Raw genomic sequence first — 22,136 nt, 5'->3', positions numbered from 1 at the left:
CATTTTATCCTGGGCCACCATAAATGGCTCAGTGCGGAAAGGTGCTTGAGCCATGTCTGATGACTGTATTGAGTTCACTCTCCAGGATTAACATTGCAGAAGGAGAGAACCCTTTCCCCAAATTGTCCTCTGACCTCCACAGCTGCTGTGCGTGCCTGTTGTGCAATAAGTGAACAATAGTGCAACACCAGAATCATTTACCCTGTGGAGAAAATCAAAGTGTGCTTATCTATAGGGTTTGAGCAGAGGAGTAGCAGTGATCCTTGTAGAGCTGTACCCGTCCAAATCCCTTTCTCTCTCTCTCTCTCTCTCTCTCTCTCTCTCTCTCTCTCTCTCTCTCTCCCTTTCTTGAGATCTGGTTTCTCTGTGTAACCCTGGCTGACCTAGGACTCCCTCTGTTTACCAGGCTGTTCTTGAACTCACAGAGATTCATCTGCCTCTGCCCCCAATTGCTGGGATTGAAGGCTTGTGCTGTCACCACCCAGCCCTTCAATATTTCTTGAATTCTGCTAGTCTGAATCATTTGGCATATATCTCTTACCTCAACAGAAAAAACAAAACAAAACAAAACAAAAAAACAAAAAAACACAACACTTAATTTTCTATCTCTGTCTTCTCAGTTTCTTTGAGCATTATCAACCTCTTAGGCTACAATTCTTTCTCATCTTTTTATTCCTACCATAATTATTTGTGTAATTGTTCATCTTTGCATTGCTATACTCATGTGAATATTTGTGTGTCTTTCAGCCCACAGACACTTTTTGGTAAAACATTTGGTCCTTGGTTTATTTGGACATGTTTGGTCCCACATGACTGTTTGGACAAACAGGTAGGAATCAGTGGCTGAATAGTTTGAAATTTTGTAAACATTTATTATACTCATATTCTTTTATCAAGAACTGACTTAGCTAGTCTGGTCTACATGTATGTCACTGTCTGAGAAACAATTGTTTTTAATACTGGCTGTGATGGTATGTGCCCCTAATATCAACATTTGAGGGGGCTGAGTCAGGACATTTAAGATTTTGGGGCCACACTGAGCTGCATAGTGAGAAACCATGAAAACAAACAAACAAACAAACACCCCCAATGAAAAACCAACCAACTAAACAAACAAGAAAACAAAGGAATAAAAAGGAAAAAGGAAAACCAATCAAATTGCTCACCTGTCTCATAGTAGTCATAGACTTTCACAATGGCAGGCTGTAGGTTTTTCACTGGGATGTCTTGTTGAATGATGAAGGAGAAGGCCAGGGTCTGATTGGTGACCTGGGAAAGAGAGACTAATGATCCAGACTCACGGAGGTGGACAATGTTTTTCCTCAGCAGGACTCAGTCCTTGGTGTTTAAAATACAGTTATGGGTTGGATCCATTTAACCTCACCGTCCCCGTGTTCCCTGATGCCACATACATGGATGGTGATACAGATTTTAGAGTAGGGACCGGAGGAACTGAAGTGCAAGGCTCCAGGGAGAATATGAAACTTTCCTAGTCTATTAAACTTTTCCAAAAGTCCATATTCCTCCTTAATATGTGATAGTTCACTTTCTCCATTGTGAGAGTTAAGCACTTTGACTTGATGACTTGGGACATTATGGCAAGTTCCAGGAAAGCCAGCAATGAGGAATGAGAATTTAAACATTTGTATTACTATTATTATTAATTATAATGACGATGATGATGATGATGTGAGGGGTGTATAGGGTGTCCATACTGGTGGAGACCAGAAGAGGGCATCAGATTCCCTGGATCTAGAGTCCCAAGCAGTTGTGAGTTGCCTGGGTCCTGGGAACTAAACTCTGGCCTTCTGCAAGAGCAGTAAGTACTCCTACCTGCTGAGTCATGTCTCCAAGCCAAAGAAAAAGAATTCCAAACATCATCCAGTATGAACAGAGGGAGGTTGGCTTTCCAGAAGACTTCCTTTAGAATTGCTTTGTTCCTGCCATATGTTACCCATACATAGATGCACCAAGAAAGACTGTCCACTCAGGCATGTCTAGGGAGGCAGGAAGGACCCTCCCCTGACCTACACAGACCAAGGACTTAAACCCAGATGTGTCTAGGGAGGCAGGAAGGATCATCACCTGATCCAGATATAACAGGACATTGGTGTTGCTCACTTCTGTTCTGCTCACGTGCTCGGACCGTTCAAGCTGAAGATGAGAGAAAACATCAGTGTTATCAAAGGCCTCGGGGGTGAAAGAGGTGCATGAACGGTGGGATTGAGGGTGATAAAAAGGAGATGTCACAAATTCACTTAAATGAATTGCAAAAATTTCTTTTCCAGTAAGAATGAAAACATACTTAGTCTGAGGACACAGAGTATCCAAACATGTGGTGTCTGCTCACCTTCTTCACTGTGGGCTTCAATGGAATGAAACCAGATATCATCTTCACATCAGCAATCACCATGTTGGAGGCTGGACGGCTCCCGGTGTAACTGCAGACCAAAGAGTTACAGAAGGAGCAATTTTAATAGGTTGAATCTTGCCCTTTTTTGAGGTCTAGCAGTAATCCTGAACCAGCCTGCATGGCTTTTCCATACCTTAAAACACGTGGCCTTTACTGTCATAGAAATAGTTGTGAAAATAGACTGCATGACAGTATCATCTGGAGAGTGCATTAAAAAGAGGTGGACCCTAAGGCTTGCTGGCCAGCCAGCAGAGTCTGGGTAGCAGGCCCCAGGCCAGTAAGAGAGCTAATCTCAAAACAAGTAGTTATGGAACCTGAGGACTCTCCTGTGTCATATACATATGTGTGTGCACACGCACAGACCACATGCACAGGGACACATGCACACATGTATACACACATGCACAGGGACACACGCACACACTGAGGTGAAACGAGGTGATAGGGTACACTCAGGATGTCTTCTTTGCATCCAAGATCCCTTTGGTTTTTGCAGTTGGACCCTATTGCTTGTTATATTTGACACAAAGATTGTGATGAATGCCAGAAGAACTGAATATCTTTTTTAAAAACTTATTCTTGTAGAAAAATAAAATTTTAGAAGACCAGAAAGGCTTTTTCTTTGTTTGAAGAAGAATAACCTGTGTGAAGGCTTCATGAAAAATAATAACGTATATTTTATTATGAGAGGGGCAAGAAAGGAATCCTAAAGCAGGCTAACTAGAAATTATAATTCTACAATTCTTCATTGATCACTTTGCTGAAGTCAAGTATTTTTGTTTGTTTTACAGACAAAGCAAACTCTTGATGAAGAGACTCATTTCAGGTACCTCTGAACCCACTCTGTGAAGTGTTCTAGGAAGACAGCGCTGAAGGAGACATAAACAGAGACAGAGGCTCATACCTGATTTCCAGTGAGATCTGGAAGCTGTTGTGGCCTTCGGGGTTATCACAAGTTAGAGGTACTGTCTGCACCCGGAGAGCAAATGCAGACTGCTGCTTCTCCCAGTGCACGTTGTATTTCAGCGTCGTCTGGGAGGTAGTGAGCAGAAATCTTTTACCTCCATGGCACTGGGCCCTTGGATTCATTTCTCCCGATTTGAGCCTCACATGTGCAGGTAGACTATGCGAGACTTCCCCTTCTGGGGAGGAGGCTCACACCGCACACCCACAACTTGCCCAGAACCTTACCTGAGCATACACACATCCTTCTCCTGTCACACTGATTTCATAGTCCCCAGGAAGGTCAGGTAAAGGGACCTGCTGCAGTAACAGGCGGTTACTGTCCTCTACTTGGAACTTTTGGGAAAACGTCCCTGAAGATTGGATGGTCACCAAAGGAGTTTTCTGACTTCTGGAGAAAGTAATTGCTCCATACTTGGACAAAGCATGGAGGGCCACCACAGTGTCCTGAGAGGGATGAAGAAAACATTCAGTTTAGCTTCAGTTGGGAAGGGCTTGAGCTCTTCCCAATGTTCATTTCAGCTGTGAAAAAGTGTCATGATGTTTTGACTCTAATTATTTGATCTCTAGTCTTTATTTCAGGCTTTAATCCAGGATATATTGGAAAATCAAAACATTCACATGAATTGTCTCCCACAGAGAGTGCCCTGGCTTATGCAAACTCCCCCCAGCCAGTGGAAAATAGAAACACAAATTAGATTTTCCTCCCAGCATTTACTGTTTCTTTCCCTTTGTCCCTGATTCCCATGGTGGTGCCACCATCTTCTCACAAAATCACATTCTTGCTCTCATCCCCAAACTTTCCTCTGCACTTGGGGAGGAATCAAGAGACACCAAGACCATGGCTGAGTGCTGGTCATGACTCTCTTATCAAATAGAAAACGCTGTGAGCTAGTGTTGTCCTTGGCTGCCTTGCTCCTTGGTGGCATACTCCAGAGAGGCTCTCTCCCCCAGGATCCTTCCTCATCCAAGACAGCTCCAGATGCTGCCTGACTACAGACCCCAAAGAGGGAGCAGAAACAGGCAGTGAGGGCTTTAGGATCACAATGTGGACAGTAAAGGAAATTAGACTGAAAGGATTGGATTGCAATTTCAGGGATCCTAGTGTCATGGATGGTTTCCCTTTGAACATTTTATGTCTCCTTTAGAGAGAAATAAACATGTCTCTAAACTTCTCTGGAGATTAGTTCTGCATGATATGCCAGAATTTCCAGAGCATTAATTACTGATATTGTGGTAACATTTTTTTGTAGAGAGGGAATATTGACCAGTTATATTGACCAGATGATAAAACAAATGGTTTACAGTCTTGATTGTTTCTAGTATCAAGAAGAAATCAGGGGAGCTTGGACTTGGAGTAAACCTGAGGGCAATGTATCCATACATAAGATTAGGAGAGTCTGCCAAGAGAAGGAAACAACTGTACGTAAGGGCACCAGGGCAATAAATTTGTGATTTTGGACAAAGAACATCTCCTAGGTACTCCACGTGCTATTCTAGGGGGAGAGAATTGTGTCTAGGATTCTGGAACCTCCAGGACTTTCGCTGTTGCTTTATATTGAGTCTTGAGTCTGCGTTGGAAGTTCAGAGGAACCTAGGCCTATTTCACTATGGCATGAAGAGAACTCCTGTGGCTGGGCACCAGACCTAGGACCATTTATTATAGAATGTATGATCCTTCACTTCCTACAGAGTCAGCATACCCAAGAGTAACACTTCCTTGTTTTCTTCTCCTCTTCCTGTTTCATTTTTTCACTGTTCCAGCATCTCTTGTCAAATCCTCTAACTGCAAGGGAACTCTGAAGGAAAGTTACTGACCTGAGTGGAGGAGAAGCCGCCATAGGCATTCTGCTGCTTTGTGAGCCACTTCACGATTCTCACTGCCACAGCCAGGTCCTGAGGGGTTGGTGCTGGCTGAGCAGAGAGGAGAGCGAGGAGGACATAGGCGTTCATCTCCACTTCAGCAGAGGGAGCCTGGGGTTCGTACAGAGACATCCCTGCTTTCCTGGGTTTCTTGGGTCTTTCCCAGTGGACAGAGTTACCTTGGGGTGAAAATAGAGAAATAATTAAAAGTATGAGTAGTCAGTACATGAATATGTCTACATTAGAGAGAAGGAAATGAAAAAGGTTGTAGTAGGTTTTAAATATTTTCATTACAAAATCCCCAGAATTTGTACTTCTCAGTAAAAGTCTGCAGTTGGTCAGATGGGTTGTGACTGAGAAAGACCATGAACAGAAATTTAAAGGATCTTAACTAAATTACATCCTCAAAGGTGTGGTCTCAGAGTTGGTGAGGAGACAATAGCAGACATTAACTCCTTCACACCCAACAAAACATGGCTTGTTCAGTGTTCAGTCCAAAAGGCTTAGAAAAGTTTCCTGTTGGTTTCAAAGTTGCAAATGAAGTAGCAAAATCCTGAAGCCTATTTTCTTTTTGTGTTCTTCCTAGCCTTTGCTCTCCTCTTCCTGGTATATGTGCATCAGAGAGAAAAAGTTAAGTCTCCACTATGTTTACCTTTGCTGCAGCTGTGTCCATTGTTGATTTTGGTCCCACTCTTAGAAAACACTAAAGAGAAGGCTTTTGTATAGAAGAAAGGCTGATTTCTTAATGGGTCAGTCCAAGGAGAACTGTCAGTGTGCCATTGGGATGGGACTAACTTGTAATACTATTTCCACACTCCTTATAATCCCCTACTTCCCTTCACTAGAACAGGATGGAGACAAACACGACAACACACATTCTTACCTTCCTTTATAGCTTCCTTATCAAGTGATTCCAGGATTTCATTTCTCTTCTGCTGGTTCCCTGCCAGAGTGAAAGCATAGGCCAGCAGGGCCTTGGTGTACACAGAGTTATTCCTTCCATTTTGTTCTGCTGTCTTCCAGGATGACTCTAAGCAGCTCAGGGCTTTGGAGACAACAGGATGCTGTTGGCAGAACAATGAAACATGAACTAAGTGAAAAGGGTTCTAGCAGGTCCTGGGACATACACAGAGCTTATAGGCATTTGTGTTTTTCAAATCAATCCTTCCTCTTCCCTCCCTTGTCCTCTCTTCCTCCCTCTCTTCTATATTCTACTTGTCATTGATTATCAATCAATCTCTTTTGTCTTTGGGGAGCCATTCCTTTCATAAACTACGTTCCATTTAAAATACAGACTAATAGAGACAGTATCAGAGCCTGTGTTTTCGAGTTGAATTTTGAAAAATATCCAGGTTTCATTGAGTACCAGGACGCTCACTAATGGAATCTGACAAATACAAAGCATTGTGAAAACAGAGAGCTGCCATGTGGTCCAGAGAGGGTAGCAAGCCACAGCTTTGCAGCAGTTTGGGAAGCTGGGGAAGCAGCTTGGCACCTACTGTAGCTGGGAATGAACTCTCCAGAAGGGCAATGGTTATGTAGGCAGCGAGGGTCACTTCATCGTCTACTCCCCCCTGCAAACAAAATGGAGGGAAAAAGGCCAAATATTCAGCCAGCAGTCCACCCAATGCCCCCCCCCCCCGCACTCATGGCCAGTCCACTTTATTCAAAGGAAGTTCTCATTCATTATTTCTCATTCATATCCCCTTATTAAAAAGTACGTTCCAAATCTAGAGACGCATTCCTGTGGTAATTATTACGAGCTGACTCTCAGGTGCTAGTAGGTCAACATGTTTATCATGTTCAGAATGGATCACCTTCATGGCATTGTTGAACAGTGATCCGGAGCTCCTGAAACAGCCATTGTCCTGCTGCTGCTGGGAGAGCCAGGTGAAGGTGTGGGTTAAGTGTGCTGCATCGATGTAGATGAAGGCTCGAGCTTGGGCAAAAGACTTGAGCACAAAGGCTGTGAGCCTGGTGGGGGAGGGAGAGTGGGGAGATGAAGCTTTTGCTGGGAGGCAGTACCCTCATATGTGGGTTTGCAGGTGTCCACACATGTGCTAATCGGTCTAAGGGTCTCTGAGTGCATGACCCTGGGCAATGTCTCAGGTACGGCAAAGCAGTCTTCCATTCCTGGTTCCCTTGAATGTGCACACAGCACAGTGTGGTTCCTGGGGCTTCCTGGTTTCTTCCCCATTTCTTCTATCTTGCTCCCTCTTGTGTTTTTCTAATATGCCTGGACCCTCATCTTAAGTGGCTTTTTCCACTTGCTAATAAATTTCTTTTCTTGAGAAGAATGTTTTCCTCTCCTACAACCGCAGCTACACATTATCTGCCTCAAAAATGATGTCCATCTCCTTGGCTTACTTCCTGTTTCCACCAGTCTCTATTTCCTTTGTCACCTGTTTGCTTTCTGTCTGTGTGTCCCTTCTCAATAATGCATTCCTATGTAAAGCAAGGTCACATAAAGAATGTCAACAGCTTTTCAAGGCTCAGTTATGAGCATCTTTTGAAGCTCAGCAATATGTAGCCAGGCATTTACTGATGAAAGATCTTTGTGAGAAATGAAAGCATCAGTGGATTGAATTCAGTAAAACACAAGATTCAGAGTCAAAGCAGATGAGGCTTGAGACAGTCTCAGTTCTGCAATACATGCTTTGTGCTATGTCAAACATTTCCCTCTCAGGCCAAGGTATCAGTTATGCTTCCATGAAATAAGTTGCATGTATAGCTGCCATGAGGGCCAAGGATTGAACAAGGCCTGGCACACAGTGGACTCTTCTTACCAAGTGTTCCCTTGACTCCGGCCATTTCGATCCCCGAAGGCACTGTAGGAGCCATCCTTGTGTTTGTAGTTCAGCTCCCTCTGATAACCTGGAATAGAAGGATTTGGGTGTGTTTTAAAGAAATAAATGCATCAGAGAACAGCAGGATTGAAGTCTAAAGCCAGAGACCCTCATACCTGTGTCTTAAAGGATTTCCCGGAAACCCTGCTCAGCTTCCCCCTCCAATGCTAAGCCCAATTCTAGAGAGAACATTTACAAGAAAGAACTGTTGTTTGTTAGCCTTACTGACCAGCATTGAGGTAGTCAATGGCTTTTTCCTTGATTTTCTGAGTCAGCTGCTGAGTTTCAATCAGATATTTCAGTACGTAGATGTTAGGAGCAAAAAGGACCATGTTCTGCTCCCCACAGCCATAGGGCATGTGGAGAAGATTCTGGGTGTTTTTAATGGCTGAACTCAGGATATCACCTGGAGGTGAGAGAAGTGACATCAGAATAGCCATTATCTTCAGGAAAAAAATAACACCTTCAATAGAATTGCTTCTATGATGTGAAAGAGTTTCAAGGGTGAGGGGTCCTGGGGGAAAGCAGTGGATATTGAGGGGATAGAGACCAAAGAAGCATGGTAGAGGTCAAGGGTAATAGTTCAGAAGCTGCATTTGGAATCATGGTGGGGTGGACAGTGGTAGTGACTGCTGTCCCAAGTCCTCCAGGGATGGACTGACTCACCCAGCACAGAGAAATGGGCTCTGGCTGAATCGTTCACTACTGTTGGTGGGAGCACCAGGGACAATTTTTCAGATAGCCCAGCATCTTAATAAGAAAGGAAAAAGGGGAGATAATCATTTCTGTTCTCTGCATTTCCAGAGTCCCCTATGGCCATTTGAATTAGAACCTTGCCTTAAGCTTTCAATACTCGCCTCCCTAGACAAATGATCTTGATGTAAATATCACATATCCACATTTCCTGGAACTGCCAGCTTGTCAGGGTCAATTGTCTCCCCTTTATCACCCATTGTTTTGAAGCAAAGCATCTGTCCAAAATGAAAGTCTGAGTCTCTGTGATCTGTGTGCCTCTGCTTCTATCAACGTCTATTCAGTTAATTTAACAAACACACGAAAATGTGCTTATTCATTGAATTTTGGTTTAGGTAAATTCTGCTTGTGTGTGTATGTGTGTGTGTGAACTTTGACAAATATTAGTGTTTTCAGGGAATCAGGGACCCCCAGCTGCGAAAATGCCCCCATAACCTTGGCCTGCAGGTAAGTCTTGGGGCATTTTCCTTTAGTAATGATTGATGTGGCAGGGCCTGGCCCAGGGTGGGTGGTGCCTCATCTGAGCTGGTGGTCCTGTGGTATATAAGAAAGCAAACTGAGCAAGTCAGGGAGAGCAAGCCAGAAAGCTGCTTTCCTCCACGGCGTCTGCTTCAGTTCCTATCCTGAGATTCCTGTCCTGTCTTCCCTTCCTGACGGATTGTGATCAGGAGAGCTGAAATAAACCTCTCCTCACCACGCTGCTTTGGTGTTTTATCACACCCATGGAGACCTGAAATGACGCACTCGGTGCATGAACTCCAGTATGTCAGATTGAGGGGTGGATAAATCCCAAGCCAGCTTTTGTTCTTCCTGAGTACCCTGAGTGGCTTTGGAGGTTTCACTGATCATGGCTACACTGCTGTCATGGATGGCTTTTCTGTGGCAGGGTGATGGATGGAGTACTTTGTGGAAGTGTAAGTATCAGGAGAACCAGAACTGACCCGTGGGAAGAACAGTGCATTTTTATCTTATCCTGGCCACTTTTCCCCAAGAATCTCCAGTGACCCCCTTCTTGCTCTCTCTTTCATGGAAAACTTTTAATGAATTTTAGTAGTGTATGATAATTTTCTCCTACCCAGTGTGTTAGTGACTGTTACATTAATTTATCCCTTTTACAGAGAAATTCCCTTCTTTCATCTTTTGTTAACTTTCATATAATAATGGGTTTTAGGTTAAATTAAACCATTATTCCATTTAAAACGTCCTTTTGACAAATATGTTTTGAGCAGCCACTATGTCCACACACTAATAGAGGTCCTGGCAACACAGTCATTATTTTGAGTGGACAGCCTCTGCTCTTATGCATGTCCTTCACAGGGGACAGTGAGCTTTCCTTTTGCCTTGTATGATATGTTGCTGTATTTCCTTTGGGAGAGTCAGCTTCCAATGAGGAGCAGGGATAAAAGAGCTAGTCATAAAAACAACCATTAAAGAAAAGTGTTAAGCTAAGTGTACATCATGATGAACTAGGTTTATATGTATAATTTAATTCAGCCATAAAAATCTTTGTTTTTATTTATGATCTAAAACAATACAAAGATTGGCCTTACAAAGATATTTTTTATATTTCCACCCCGACTCCCCCTGCCAATTTTTTTTTTTTTAGAAAATTTTTATTTTGACCTCTTCTTAGCTATTCCCTACCTATAAGTTTCTAAGTACTGAGATGGGCTAGATGCAAAGATTTCTGTGTTCTAAAAAAAAAGGCTACAATGAACTCTGAAGTCCCAGGTGGAACTATGATTATACTCTTGATAGCTACATCAGGCAGGCGTCAATCTTGATAATTTCTAAGACTCAGTTTTGTTACGTTTTTAGTGGCTACAAGGTAGATAGGATCTTGGTTTTCTTACAGGAACATTGCAGGAAATCTAAGTAGACAACTCAGGTCACTCTCTTACTGCAGTCTTGAGGGCTCCTCACCTGATGCACAGAGCAGGGAACTGAAGGTGTGCTCCTCCTGAATTCCTTCAGGCTTGGATGGAAAGACACAAAGTTTCAGAAACGAGAAATTACTGAGTGTGAAAACACAAAAATGCTGGAGATTTTTTTTTTTTTTTGAGTGACAGTTTCTTTACCTGTGATGTCATGGGCTGGAATTTGATAATTTAATTTTCCACCTTTCAGGAATGGTGTAAATATTAAATTTGGACATGACAGGTGAAAAAGAAAGTAATAAGGAAAGATAACAATGAAAAGAGAGGGTGCATAATAAGATCGAAAGAAGGAGGTATAGCTCTAAGAAGATAAACTGGCATAGCCTATCCTCCAAGCTTCAGCTCAGAGAATAGAAAGGGAAAAACAAACAAACAAACAAACAAACAAACAGAACACATGCTGATGGAAAAGCATGGGCTTGCCACGTGCCATGAAATATCTCTAGGTCACATGTTATCATCTTTTATTTTTCACCTAGGCATCGTCAACATTGCTTTATTTTCTGGACTCAGCACACTGTCAGTCGAGGAGGTTACTCACCTCAACAATCAGGACTTTGACAACTGTGTCCTTTCTCCTGGTTTCAGGGACTGTGGCCACCTCAGAACCACAGGGCTCTGGGGACTGCAGCGCCTCTGCAGTCACAGAGAAATTCACATTCCCTGAAACACATGGTCCACAGAGCCGAGCTCAGATGTGCCAGGAACTCAGCGTTTGCTAAATCCCCAAGATCTGCAAGGTATCCTCAGTGTCTGAGCAGCTCAAGGGCTTGTCCTGTCTTCATGAAGGGGTTAAGTACGGGCCAGAAGCAGCAGTGACTGAGAGTCCTTTGGGGGCCCATGAGAAGGATGCAATCTAGGAGACCTGCCTACACCCACCCTTTCTGGGTAGAGTCCCCTTGCAAACTTTTCACTCACCTAGAGACTTGGGAGTCACCAACCAGGAAGTGGTGTGCCTCCCGTTGGCACAGACGCAGTAAGAATCTTGGGCTTTCTCCACCGGGACAGCTGTGAAATCTGGAGAGGCTGCCAGCTGCACACCCAGCTGTGGTCCCACAGGGGAAAAGAAATAGCAAAGATGTTACTATGCAAGGACAGCATGCATGGGAGCAGGTAAGTGAAAGAGTGTGAGGGGGATTTTTGTTAGAAAGAGAGCAGGAGGGGCTGGTGGAAAACATGTGCCTAAAGTGTCATATAAGCTGACACAGAAGGCTTGCATGGATTTCATATGCACATACATGCCTAGAATGTTATTTAGCTGTCATCTGTGTATTATCTACCCAAACAATCATGGGGACAATTGTAGATTTCTGTATTTATCTTTTTTTTTATTTTGATGACAGAAAGATATTCACTGTACTAGATTTTTAACTACTGAAGTCTACACCTACTTCTTGTTCTTCTTTTTAAAAATTATTTTATTTTATTTTTAATTACAATTTATTTACTTTACTTTACAATTTATTTACTTTACAATTTATTTACTCCCCCCTCCATTTCTCTCCCTCCTCCCCTCCTAATCCCTCCCTTTCTCCTGCTTCTTCACACATGCCCCTCCCCAAGTCCACCAGTAGGGGAGGCTTTCTTTTCCTTTCTTCTGATCCTAGTGTGTTAGGTCTCATCAGGAGTGGCTGCATTGTCTTCTTCTGTGGCCTGGTAAGGCTGCTCCCCCCTCAGGGGGAGGTGATCAAAGAGCAGGCCAATCAGTTCATGTGAGACACCATCTCTGTTCCCATTTGTATGGAATCCACTTGGACACTGAACTGCCATGGGCTACATCTCTACAGGGGTTCTAGGGAGGTGTCTGGCTAAAATGCTCAATCCTCATTGCAAAAGGCAAGGAGGTTGGACATCAGAAGAAGAAGAAAACACGAAACAAGTTAGGAGCCTCCCACAGAAGGCCTCTGAAAGGCTCTTCCCTGCAGACTATCAAAGCAGATATTGAGACTTATGGCTAAATTTTGGGCAGAATGTAGGGAATCTTATGAAAGAAGTGGGAAATAGTAAGACCTGGAGAGGACAGGAGCAACAAGGAGAGCAACAGGATCAAAAAATTTGAACACAGGGTCTTTCCTGAGACTCATACTCCCACCAAGTACCATGCATGGAGATAACCTACACCTACTTCTAACAAAAGCAAAATCTATTGTAAAAGAGCCTTGTAGATCTGTGTGGACTGTGTCTTTTGACTATATACAGAGGCCACATGGAGTGTCTTGTCTCTGTCTGTACAGTATGTACCGTGTAAACACTGGAAAAAATCACCCAATATACCTTATGTAGGATCCATATTAGTAAACTCTGTTGTGTGTGTTTAGCTAGAGTCTGGATATTAAGTGTTTGGAAGCAGGGCTGCTGGCTCCAATACAGTCCCTTTCTCCCTTTCTTCCTTCTTTTCATGTAATTCCTTGTTATAATTTACATACACCAATTGCCTCTTCCCCTCTAGACATGCTTAATTGAGAAAGGTGTTCACCCGGATGCAGGTAAGAAGGTAGTTCAGCACAGTGGCCTTGAGCGTGAAGGCTTCTCCTCGGATCACAGAGTAGGGCATCGTGAGCTCCACAAAGAAGGGCTGGAAGGCTTGGAGAGAAACCACAGGAGAGAGCCCAAGTCCAGTGTCATTGGACAGGCAGAAGGCCCCGGCCTTCCACTCAGTGATGGTGTCAGGGACTGTCACTTCCATTTCAGCCACACCTGAGGAGCTGGGAGAGCGAGAATGTGAAGCAAAGAAAGGGATCCTGTGTATTAGTCATTTCTCAGATGGTAACAGATGGTCATGATGAAATGCCATCCCTGGAGTCCTTCAAAGTAGTGATAGGAAGTGAACAGTGCAAACAAAACTCCAGATGGAAAATAAAAGGTCTTGCTGTAGTCTTGTTTTTTCAATTCAGATCTTAGCCTCATGTAACCTTAAAATCTGTGTTAATGGAAATCTGAACATAGAGTTGAAGTTGCCTCTGAACTCCCATCTCTGAAATACCATACAACAACTTCATGGCTTCCATGGTCTACTCTATATTTGAGTCTAGTAGCCTACTCCATGAAGGACTGCCTCACTTCCTACTCAGCACGGTGTTCCTGAACGCTTTAAAGCATCAAAAAGGTACAGATAATTTTCATGTACATTTTCTAGGCGTGATGAAAATATGTAAATCTCATGATTGATGGGTGGATATGCTTTTTTTTAAGTTAGTCATTTCCTTTGTTTATGATAGAAATTAATTAGAAAAATACTAGAAAACAAAGAAAAGTTTCATTCCCAACCCAATAATACAAAAGGAAATTACTTACTTTACTGTGACTAAATCCCAGATCCAGGTTTCAGGGAAATATTTTCGAAAGGTCTCAATAGTTGGATTTCCATCGAAAAGGTTTTTATTTGCCACCGTGACTTCAGGTTCATCACTGGCATCGGCAAGATCATATTTTGGAGCCACTATGAAGGTGCAACGGACAAAATGAACATTGGACTTGGATCAATGGGATCCAATGTGCAGTGTGAATGTAGCTTAATTTTCAGTTTCTTCTCGGCTGCTAAATACTAGTACAGTTACACTGGAAATAATGCACTGAACTGCTCATTTTGGGGGAGTGGGTAACATCTTTGTCAAAAGCAGGAATTATGAAATCCTGGAGGAAAAAAACATCAGCGAGTATAGTTGGAGTTTGATGCATCTTATCTTGGGTTGCATAGTCAGGGAATGTTTACAAATACAATGTTCCCCCTAGGAGTAATGAAGAGCCATACTACTATCTCCCAGGAAACAGGTCCTATGGCTATAATGAGAATCACTCTGGGCAAGAGCTGAATGGTGTCTACATTATCAGCAGAGATATCCTTGCAGTGGTTTTTCTTTCTCTGGATCTGCAGGATTAACCCACTATTTTAATAGGCTTTCAATTCATATAAAATCTTAAAGAGATACAAGTACAAAGTCTTGGATCAGAACGAGGAAGTTTATTACTCAAAGCATTGGTTTGTGTCTATTGACAAGAAATCTTAGATTCAAAGCTGGCAACAGAGGGTCTGTCCTCTGCTTTTTCTAAGACAAATATGCATGTAGATCAGGTTAGAGCTTTACCTAACTATTTCCCAACTGACTTCTCAGCACTGAAGCTCTCTCCCAATAATTTAGTTTGTATACACATGGAGAGCTTAATTTCTGCCTGTCCTTCTCTGTGATGGCTACAGCCTCTAGCCTGGCCTCTGTCTTTCTCTTTGCCGTTACTTCCTCGGTGTTTTCTAGGGTCTAGGTTCTTCACTCTTTATTGTAAGCATCTACAGGGGCAGTTGCCCAGTTTATTCACTGTCTAGAGAAGTCACAGTGTCTCAGGTCCTATCGCTTTTAGAAACTTGTGAAGATATTTCAGTTTCTTTTCAAATCACTATGAGGTAAATTCATAAAGTCCAGTCAGAATCATGTTTTATGTTAACACACAAATAAAAATAAATTTTAGTATGTAGAGTATAAATAATAATGAAGACAGGGATCCTTGATTTTAAGTTATATTACAGAGGTATAATGATAAAACCAGTCTGTTACTGGCACAACTATAGATATGTAGATCAATGGAACAAAATATAAGTCCCAAACATACACTCATGTAGTTATAGCCATCTGACATTTGACCCTCAAGTAGTTACAGCCATCAGATAATTGGCTTAGATGCCAACTCACAGACTCACAGCATCTTCAGCAAATGGTGCTGGGAAAACTGGATGCTCACATATAGAAGAAAGAAAGTAGACCTATATCTGTGACTCTGCACAAAAATCCATTCCAAATGGATCAAGTATCTCAACATGAAAACTTAAACTGCAGGAACCCTACAAAATACATGTGCAGGAAAGGACTTTCTGAATGAGACCTTTTCCTTAGAAATTAAGGCCAATAAGTGACTAATGGGATCTAAGAAACCTAAAATGCTTTTGCACAACTAAGGAAACAATCAAGGGATTGAAGCAGAAGCCACAGAGTGGGAGAAAATCTTTGCTAGCTAAATCCCTAATGAGGATAAATATCCAGAGTATATAAAGAACTAAAAAACAAAGAGTCAGGAAAACAAACAGCCCAATCTAAAGATGGGATGTGGATCTAAATGGTGTTTTCAAAAGAAAAGAAAAAGGCTAAGAAATGAACACTTTTTGTTCATCATGCTAGCAACCGGGGAAATGCATATTAAAACAAGTTTGAGATTTCATCTCATCCCAGTTGGAACAGCAAAGGGCAGCAAAACAACTAGTCAGCTAGTCATAGGGAGGATGCAGGGAGGAGGGGGGAGGGGCAGGGGGAGGTAAGGAGGTTCAGACAGGTTTGCTGGTGTGGGAATGCAAATGGTGTGGCCACCCTGGAAGTGATTCCCATGTGGGAAGAGGGAAAGATTTAAAATGGTTAGTTGGTTGAAGATTGGAGTGAGAATGTGCCTTTGACTCAGGTGCTTTCTAATTTTTTTTTTTTTAACTATCCTCCTCACCTTTATTTGAAATGCCTGCTTTTTCCCTCTCTTCTTCATCCCTAACACTCAGGGAATTCTCCTCATCTCTCATGACAGTCCTACAAAAGTTCTTCAGACTTCAAACAAGGATTCTCTGTTACAGCAACCACTGCACTTTGTCTTTTTTTTTTTCACTGCAAAGGAACTTTAACTTCCTTATAGTACCAGCAGACAACTGGGCACATTTTTCTCAAGTAAGTTTCTGTTCTTTCTTATTTGGATGCTATACATGCTCAACAATTTTATTTTCCCATCCTTGATATATAATTCACATTTACTTTTTCTTAAAATACAAGCTGATTTGTTATTTTACCTGCTTTTAGCACATAGTCAAAGTAAGGACATAATTTAGGATGTTTGATCTTCAAGTTGGTGAAGGCCTGTAAACCCATGTCCTAGAAAGGAAATTGTTAATTAAGCAAAATATCTTAAAATTCTGAAAAAAATAGTGATTATAAAACTACAGTAACTAAACCAGATATAGTTTTACGTGTTCACGTAGAATTTCTATTCCAATTGTGCTTTTCTTGCTCTTTAGAGAGCGCATCGAGGAACACAGAATTCACAGTGAGGCCTGAATGTGGACCTTCTTTCTGATACAATGGTGTTACTTTAAAAAGTCACTCAGTCAAGCATGGTGGTGCATGTCTTCAATTCCACCATTTGGGAGGCAGAAGCAGAGGCATAGGAAGGCGGATCTCTGTCATTTGAGGTCAGCCTGGTCAACAAAGTCAATTCTAGGACAGCTAGAGCCACAAAAAACCAGAGTAACAAAAAGAAAAACTCACTCACCCACTCTGTGCCACTTTTGTCAATAGAGAGAAAGAGTTAGCCTCGAACGGGCACTTTCCAAATGCAGTTTTTGGAATGCTTGGGATTGAACCCATGGCCCACAGGTAAGGTGGGTGGCCTGACAGTGACTTACATCCCAGCCTGACTCTAAAATTCTTTACCAATAAAGCATTTCATTAAACCTAATTCACAGACAGCATGTTAATGAATCATATGGCTTACCTCTATGTATTCATAGACGTCCTTGTCATATGCGTCTGGTCCTGAGTATGTGACTCTATCAATACAATGATCGTCTTCAGAGAGCTGGTGGGATCTTGGAGTAAGGTCCTTGTGCTGCATCTCTGGCAGATTGTAGATCTGAAAGACACAGGAGACATGGAGGCCCTCTTTCTTGGTAGACATGAAATGAACACGATTAGTGTGCTCACTGCAAATCACGTGACTGCTCAAAAAATGGCTGTAATCATCAAAAGGACAGGCGCCCAAAGTATGGATAGGGCAGAGTGCAGGGAGCAAGGGAACACCACCTTGTTTTTTGTCATAACCCTTCAGGCAGTATGCACATTTTTTATCTAACTGCCCATGTTTGTCAGCTGAAACAATTTGCTCCAGAAATCTCTTATTTAATAGATTTGGGGAGAGTCAGAATCAAAAAGAAAAACATTTAAGCAGTATTCTTTCTAAAGCATTTTCTGCATGTGAGTCATAAAATCTCAATGTAAATAAAATTAGATTCCAGTTTAACTCACACATTAGTTTAAAACTGGTAAGTTTCCACCATTATCTGGACTAAAGATTTCTGTTTTTAAATTCACATATGTGTCTTAGTTTGAAAACATGCTATTAAACAGAGTCAATCAAAATTTTAAGCTATTACAGTGATCATGTAATTATTCCTAATAAATCCTATTCTTATTTCAATATAGAGAAGAGCTTTACTAGCATTTAGTTGGCAAGACTCCTGGACATAGTTTATGGTTTCATTTGTGCTTCTGAGATTTTTCAAAGCAAGTTGAGAACCTTGTATTACAAAATTTAAAACTTTAAGTCATTGTATCTTTTTCTCATTGGTAAACTCTTGAGATGTACAAGATTCCATGTGTATACACTTTCATTCAGCTCCCACAGGCAGCGTCACCTCATCATGAGCTTGTGAAGGGCACAAGCCACTCCTAGGCTAGGAGGATGCAGTCCTGACACAGAGGGCCTGGGTCACACACAAGCTTTGCAACTCACTGACTGCCTTACTTCCTGGTTTGTCTTGGTTTACCGGATCCTGTTTTCTGACGTGTTCTCTGGTTGTACAGTGAAGTGTTCCCTAGAGACTCCCTTAGAATCAAACGCAGTGTATGTACATAAAGAGCCCTGGTGGCTGATGGCTGCTTTATCAAAACCAGGGCCTCCTCCTGCTCAGAGCCTCTTGTTGGCCTCCCTTGGGCAGAGGCTGATGGGGACTCACCCAGGAAGGGGAGAGCTCAGCTTCAGGCCTCAGGAGCAACACACTTTGGTCCACGGCTCTCAGGCCACAGAGGGACTGAGGAGAAGCTGTGACACGCAGATGGGCCTGTGAGGCAGGGAGACTTCGGGCTGGGTTGAAGCTCAGGTCCACCTGTGGGAAGGGAAATCAAGCTTAGCGGGGCTTCCAACTCTTGCAGCCCTGAAGCGTGCTGTGTGGAACCGCTGTGTAACTCTGCACACACATCTGTGTTTCCAGATTGTGAGAACTATGGGAAGCTGAACTGAGGCTCTTTGCTTCCCCTTTCTCCCCTGGAATTGATGTAGGAAAACAGGAGATGTGTCAGTCAAAGTCTGAGGCAACTAGTGACCATTTCTGCTTCCTAAAAGTCATGCAAATAGCTCATGTTTGGCATGTGTGCACATATATGTGAGTGTGATATGTGTGCACATGTATGTGCGTGTGGTATGCCCATGTGTGTGCAGGTGCTTGCACCCATGCACCCGGCAGAGGCCGGTGAGGGTGTGGGTGTCCTGCTCACTCTCCTTATTCTCTTGAAACTGTCTCTTGTGTTCCTGGAGGTAATCTCGCAGCCACAAATCCCAGAGATTCTCCTGCCTCTGACCTCCACACACTGGGGTTGTAGGAGCCTCCAGTCATTCCTCACTGTCACATGAGTGCTGGTAGCTGAACTCAACCCACTCTCACCCACTGAGCCATCTCTGCAGCTTGGAAGTTGCCCAATTTTAAGGGCCTTTCCATGATAAGTCTAACGTCTGGGGTGGAAAAATCAGTATTCTAAATAGAGGTATGTCTAAATTTTTCTCTCCATCTCATCCCTCTCCGTCTGGCTATCTATCATCTATCATTCATCTCTCCACACCTCCAGGGGAGTGAAGCAAATAGCTGTGGGCTGGGCTGTATTGAAAGGGGATGGGTTACTGTTCTTGCACTGTGACATTAAGATGGCTCAGTGGGTAAAGGCAGCTGCTGTCAAGCCTGGTGACCTGAGCTTGATCTTCTGGACTCATGTGCAAAGAGAAAACAGACTTCTCAAAATTGCTGTTTATGTTCATACGCACATGTGCACATGTAGATAAATACAATAAATATTTTATGTCCAACGACTTTGAATTAGTAAGTTATTAAGGATTAGGTTCCCTTTCTTGCTCCCCACTCCTTTGCTTCTTTTCAGGGTTTGTGAATTGAAATCTGGTCCTCTGGTGCTGTTCACATCTTTGCCACTGGGGCACAAATATGAAATCTGTGTCCTCAAAACGATTTGCACTCTTTTGAATAGAAATTTCAAAAAATAAACTCCTCACTTCGTTGAGAAGACACGTTTCAATTTTAAATTTTGCAGAATCTGCAATCACTTCTCCATCAGGCAAGATGGCATAGATGAGCATTTTAGCCATGGGAGCCATGCTGAACTCCACGGGGATCTCCAAGGTGAAGTGGCCTTTCACAGGAGCTGCAGGGACTGGGAAGAGATGATGATTGGTCAGAATTTTGACAGGAGAAGACAAATGATTGCACACAGATCCAGAGGACTACCTGCATTTGGAAGACATTCCTGCTGCTCTGTGGTCAATTGTTGGCATGCTAATGATCTCAGGAGGGCACCACACATGCACTTACGTACCCACAAGCACCACACATGTAATTTAAAATAATCAAAAAGAGTCAGTAACTTGAATCTTGGGTGTAGCTAGAATGATTTTAGAACCAGGCTGACATTTTCCAGATATTTTTGGACAGACACCAAGATGACACGTTTTGCCTTGTTGTAGTTAATCTGCATGTGAATGCATAGATTGCTCTCTTGGGGTGTATCTTGGAGTACTGTGTGTTTTCAGGTGTTACATCTTGAGAATAGATATTTTACCATGTTGAATGACAGTCAGTTTGGGAATCTGAAACTTTTTCCTGAAGGTGATGGTATGAGTGATAACCTTCAGCAGATGGCCCAACCTTGAGTTCCTATTGAGGAGAGAGTTATGGAGACATACAAGCCCTATGGCAGCCTTAGCTACTCAGTGGTGAGATCCCACTGGTGAGGATGTGGGGAACTCAGTTGGAGATATGGTATTAGATGAGAAACACTTACATTTGCTTGGTTCCATGTGGTGAGTGTGGCTTTCAGTATGGATGATTTTACCCCGGGCCATGACCTAGAACAAAAAGGATTTTCCAAGCTTACATCTATATTTACCAGGCTCTCTTGTAACTGATGAATCTACTGTTTGAGACCCAGGCAGAAACACCCAGCCCAGAACCCAGAGTGTCAGGGAAACATGGTCAGGAGATAAGAAGATTCTTTGTATTTCTCAGCTTGGAGTAAAAACTCACCAGGTAGTAAAAATTGAGCTCTCTCAGCAACATCAAGACCGGCCCCTTCAGAATAAAATGTGCTTGAACTGTGTGAATCTGGCTGCAGGGCAAGATGCCAGGCTCTGTCTTAAGGTAGACATAGCTCCTGCTCTCGGTATAAACTTTGTAGGCCTCATGCTTTGCTTCTGCGTATTGTTCTTCCATGCAAGGGAAACGAACACATGAATTTTCTTTCTTGTGGTAGACCTGGAGAAACAACAAGTACTGAGCTGTAGATTGCCTGCTAGGCAGAGTCTCTCTTCTGAGATGAATCTGCCTAATTTCAGTGATAGAATATTTTGTACATCTTAGTAAAAATGGAAGGGAGGTTCATGAAATGAATTGTCTCACACCCCAAATTTTCCAAATTGAGGGAAATATTTATACCAACGAGGAGAGGAAAGGCAAGAATATTATCTTTTGTGACAAAGAGAGTATTTATTGAGCACCTAATACACATGAAAGAATGTTTACAGGTAGGAATTTTAGTGCATAATAAATTTGCAAAGTGATGGGCTGACTGAAACATTTTCACATATTAATATAATGTACCCTGATCATATTCATCCACCTTACTACCCAGTCCTATGTTTCCTCCTGACTCTCTTCCTTCTTGCTAGATCCTCTCTGATTTCATTTCCGTCCTTTCCCTAGATTCCACAAATGAGGGACAACATGAAAAGCTTTTTCCTCCCAGTCTTATTTCCTCTTGGTTGACACTTTCTAAATCCACCCATTTCTCTACAGACAAGACGAGTCTCTTCTAAATATCTGAGTAAAAGTCCGTGTGCACATATTTCCACTCTTCTTTTCTCACTCCTCCCGGCTGGGCATGATGTCTGCTCCACAGCCAGCTGTGTTGAGTACTGCTGAGGTCAGCATGGTGATGTAGGCGAGTCTATCATATGTCAGCATTGATGCCATGGGCACGTACATGGATGTGCTACCCCTGGCCTGTACACTGGTTTCATTTTGGGGTTTTGTAGAAGTTCTGATAGTCATACTCATATACCCTCACAGCAGCTGTGCATGTAGGTTCCGTATTCCCTTAGCCTTGCAAACATCTGTTTTCCTGATGATTGTCTTTTTGATTGGTGAGATGGAATTTCAACACAGTGTTAACTTGCATTTTCTCAATAGTCAATTGTCTTGAGCATCTTCGCATGTGTTCCTTGACCATCTGTAACTGGTGTCTTGAAAATGGAGAATTTGTTGCATCTACTGAGATTATCATGTGA

The 22,136-nt window shown here is 42.6% G+C and overlaps 1 protein-coding gene across 1 annotated transcript in view; it reads right to left on the bottom strand.

The window, feature by feature from the left end:
* Window positions 1-22,136, bottom strand: part of LOC110542668 (murinoglobulin-1-like) — a 39,479-nt gene that overhangs the window by 686 nt on the left and 16,657 nt on the right. The window contains exons 12-34 of the mRNA XM_060384156.1: window positions 20,878-21,105; window positions 20,636-20,699; window positions 19,851-20,008; window positions 18,529-18,678; window positions 17,289-17,426; window positions 16,588-16,669; window positions 14,070-14,214; window positions 13,252-13,480; window positions 11,694-11,820; window positions 11,317-11,438; window positions 10,762-10,813; window positions 8,752-8,835; window positions 8,315-8,491; window positions 8,026-8,113; window positions 7,057-7,213; window positions 6,739-6,813; window positions 6,123-6,303; window positions 5,195-5,418; window positions 3,605-3,823; window positions 3,318-3,445; window positions 2,351-2,441; window positions 2,086-2,154; window positions 1,167-1,269 (exon numbers count right to left, since the gene is read on the bottom strand). Coding sequence (XP_060240139.1) covers window positions 1,167-1,269; window positions 2,086-2,154; window positions 2,351-2,441; window positions 3,318-3,445; window positions 3,605-3,823; window positions 5,195-5,418; window positions 6,123-6,303; window positions 6,739-6,813; window positions 7,057-7,213; window positions 8,026-8,113; window positions 8,315-8,491; window positions 8,752-8,835; window positions 10,762-10,813; window positions 11,317-11,438; window positions 11,694-11,820; window positions 13,252-13,480; window positions 14,070-14,214; window positions 16,588-16,669; window positions 17,289-17,426; window positions 18,529-18,678; window positions 19,851-20,008; window positions 20,636-20,699; window positions 20,878-21,105 — 3,091 coding nt within the window. The remainder of the gene's footprint in view (window positions 1-1,166; window positions 1,270-2,085; window positions 2,155-2,350; window positions 2,442-3,317; window positions 3,446-3,604; window positions 3,824-5,194; window positions 5,419-6,122; window positions 6,304-6,738; window positions 6,814-7,056; window positions 7,214-8,025; window positions 8,114-8,314; window positions 8,492-8,751; window positions 8,836-10,761; window positions 10,814-11,316; window positions 11,439-11,693; window positions 11,821-13,251; window positions 13,481-14,069; window positions 14,215-16,587; window positions 16,670-17,288; window positions 17,427-18,528; window positions 18,679-19,850; window positions 20,009-20,635; window positions 20,700-20,877; window positions 21,106-22,136) is intronic.

The sequence above is a fragment of the Meriones unguiculatus genome, chromosome 5 (assembly GCF_030254825.1).
Source record: "Meriones unguiculatus strain TT.TT164.6M chromosome 5, Bangor_MerUng_6.1, whole genome shotgun sequence".
NCBI lineage: Eukaryota > Metazoa > Chordata > Mammalia > Rodentia > Muridae > Meriones > Meriones unguiculatus.
This window is presented reverse-complemented; position numbering and strand designations above follow the sequence as displayed.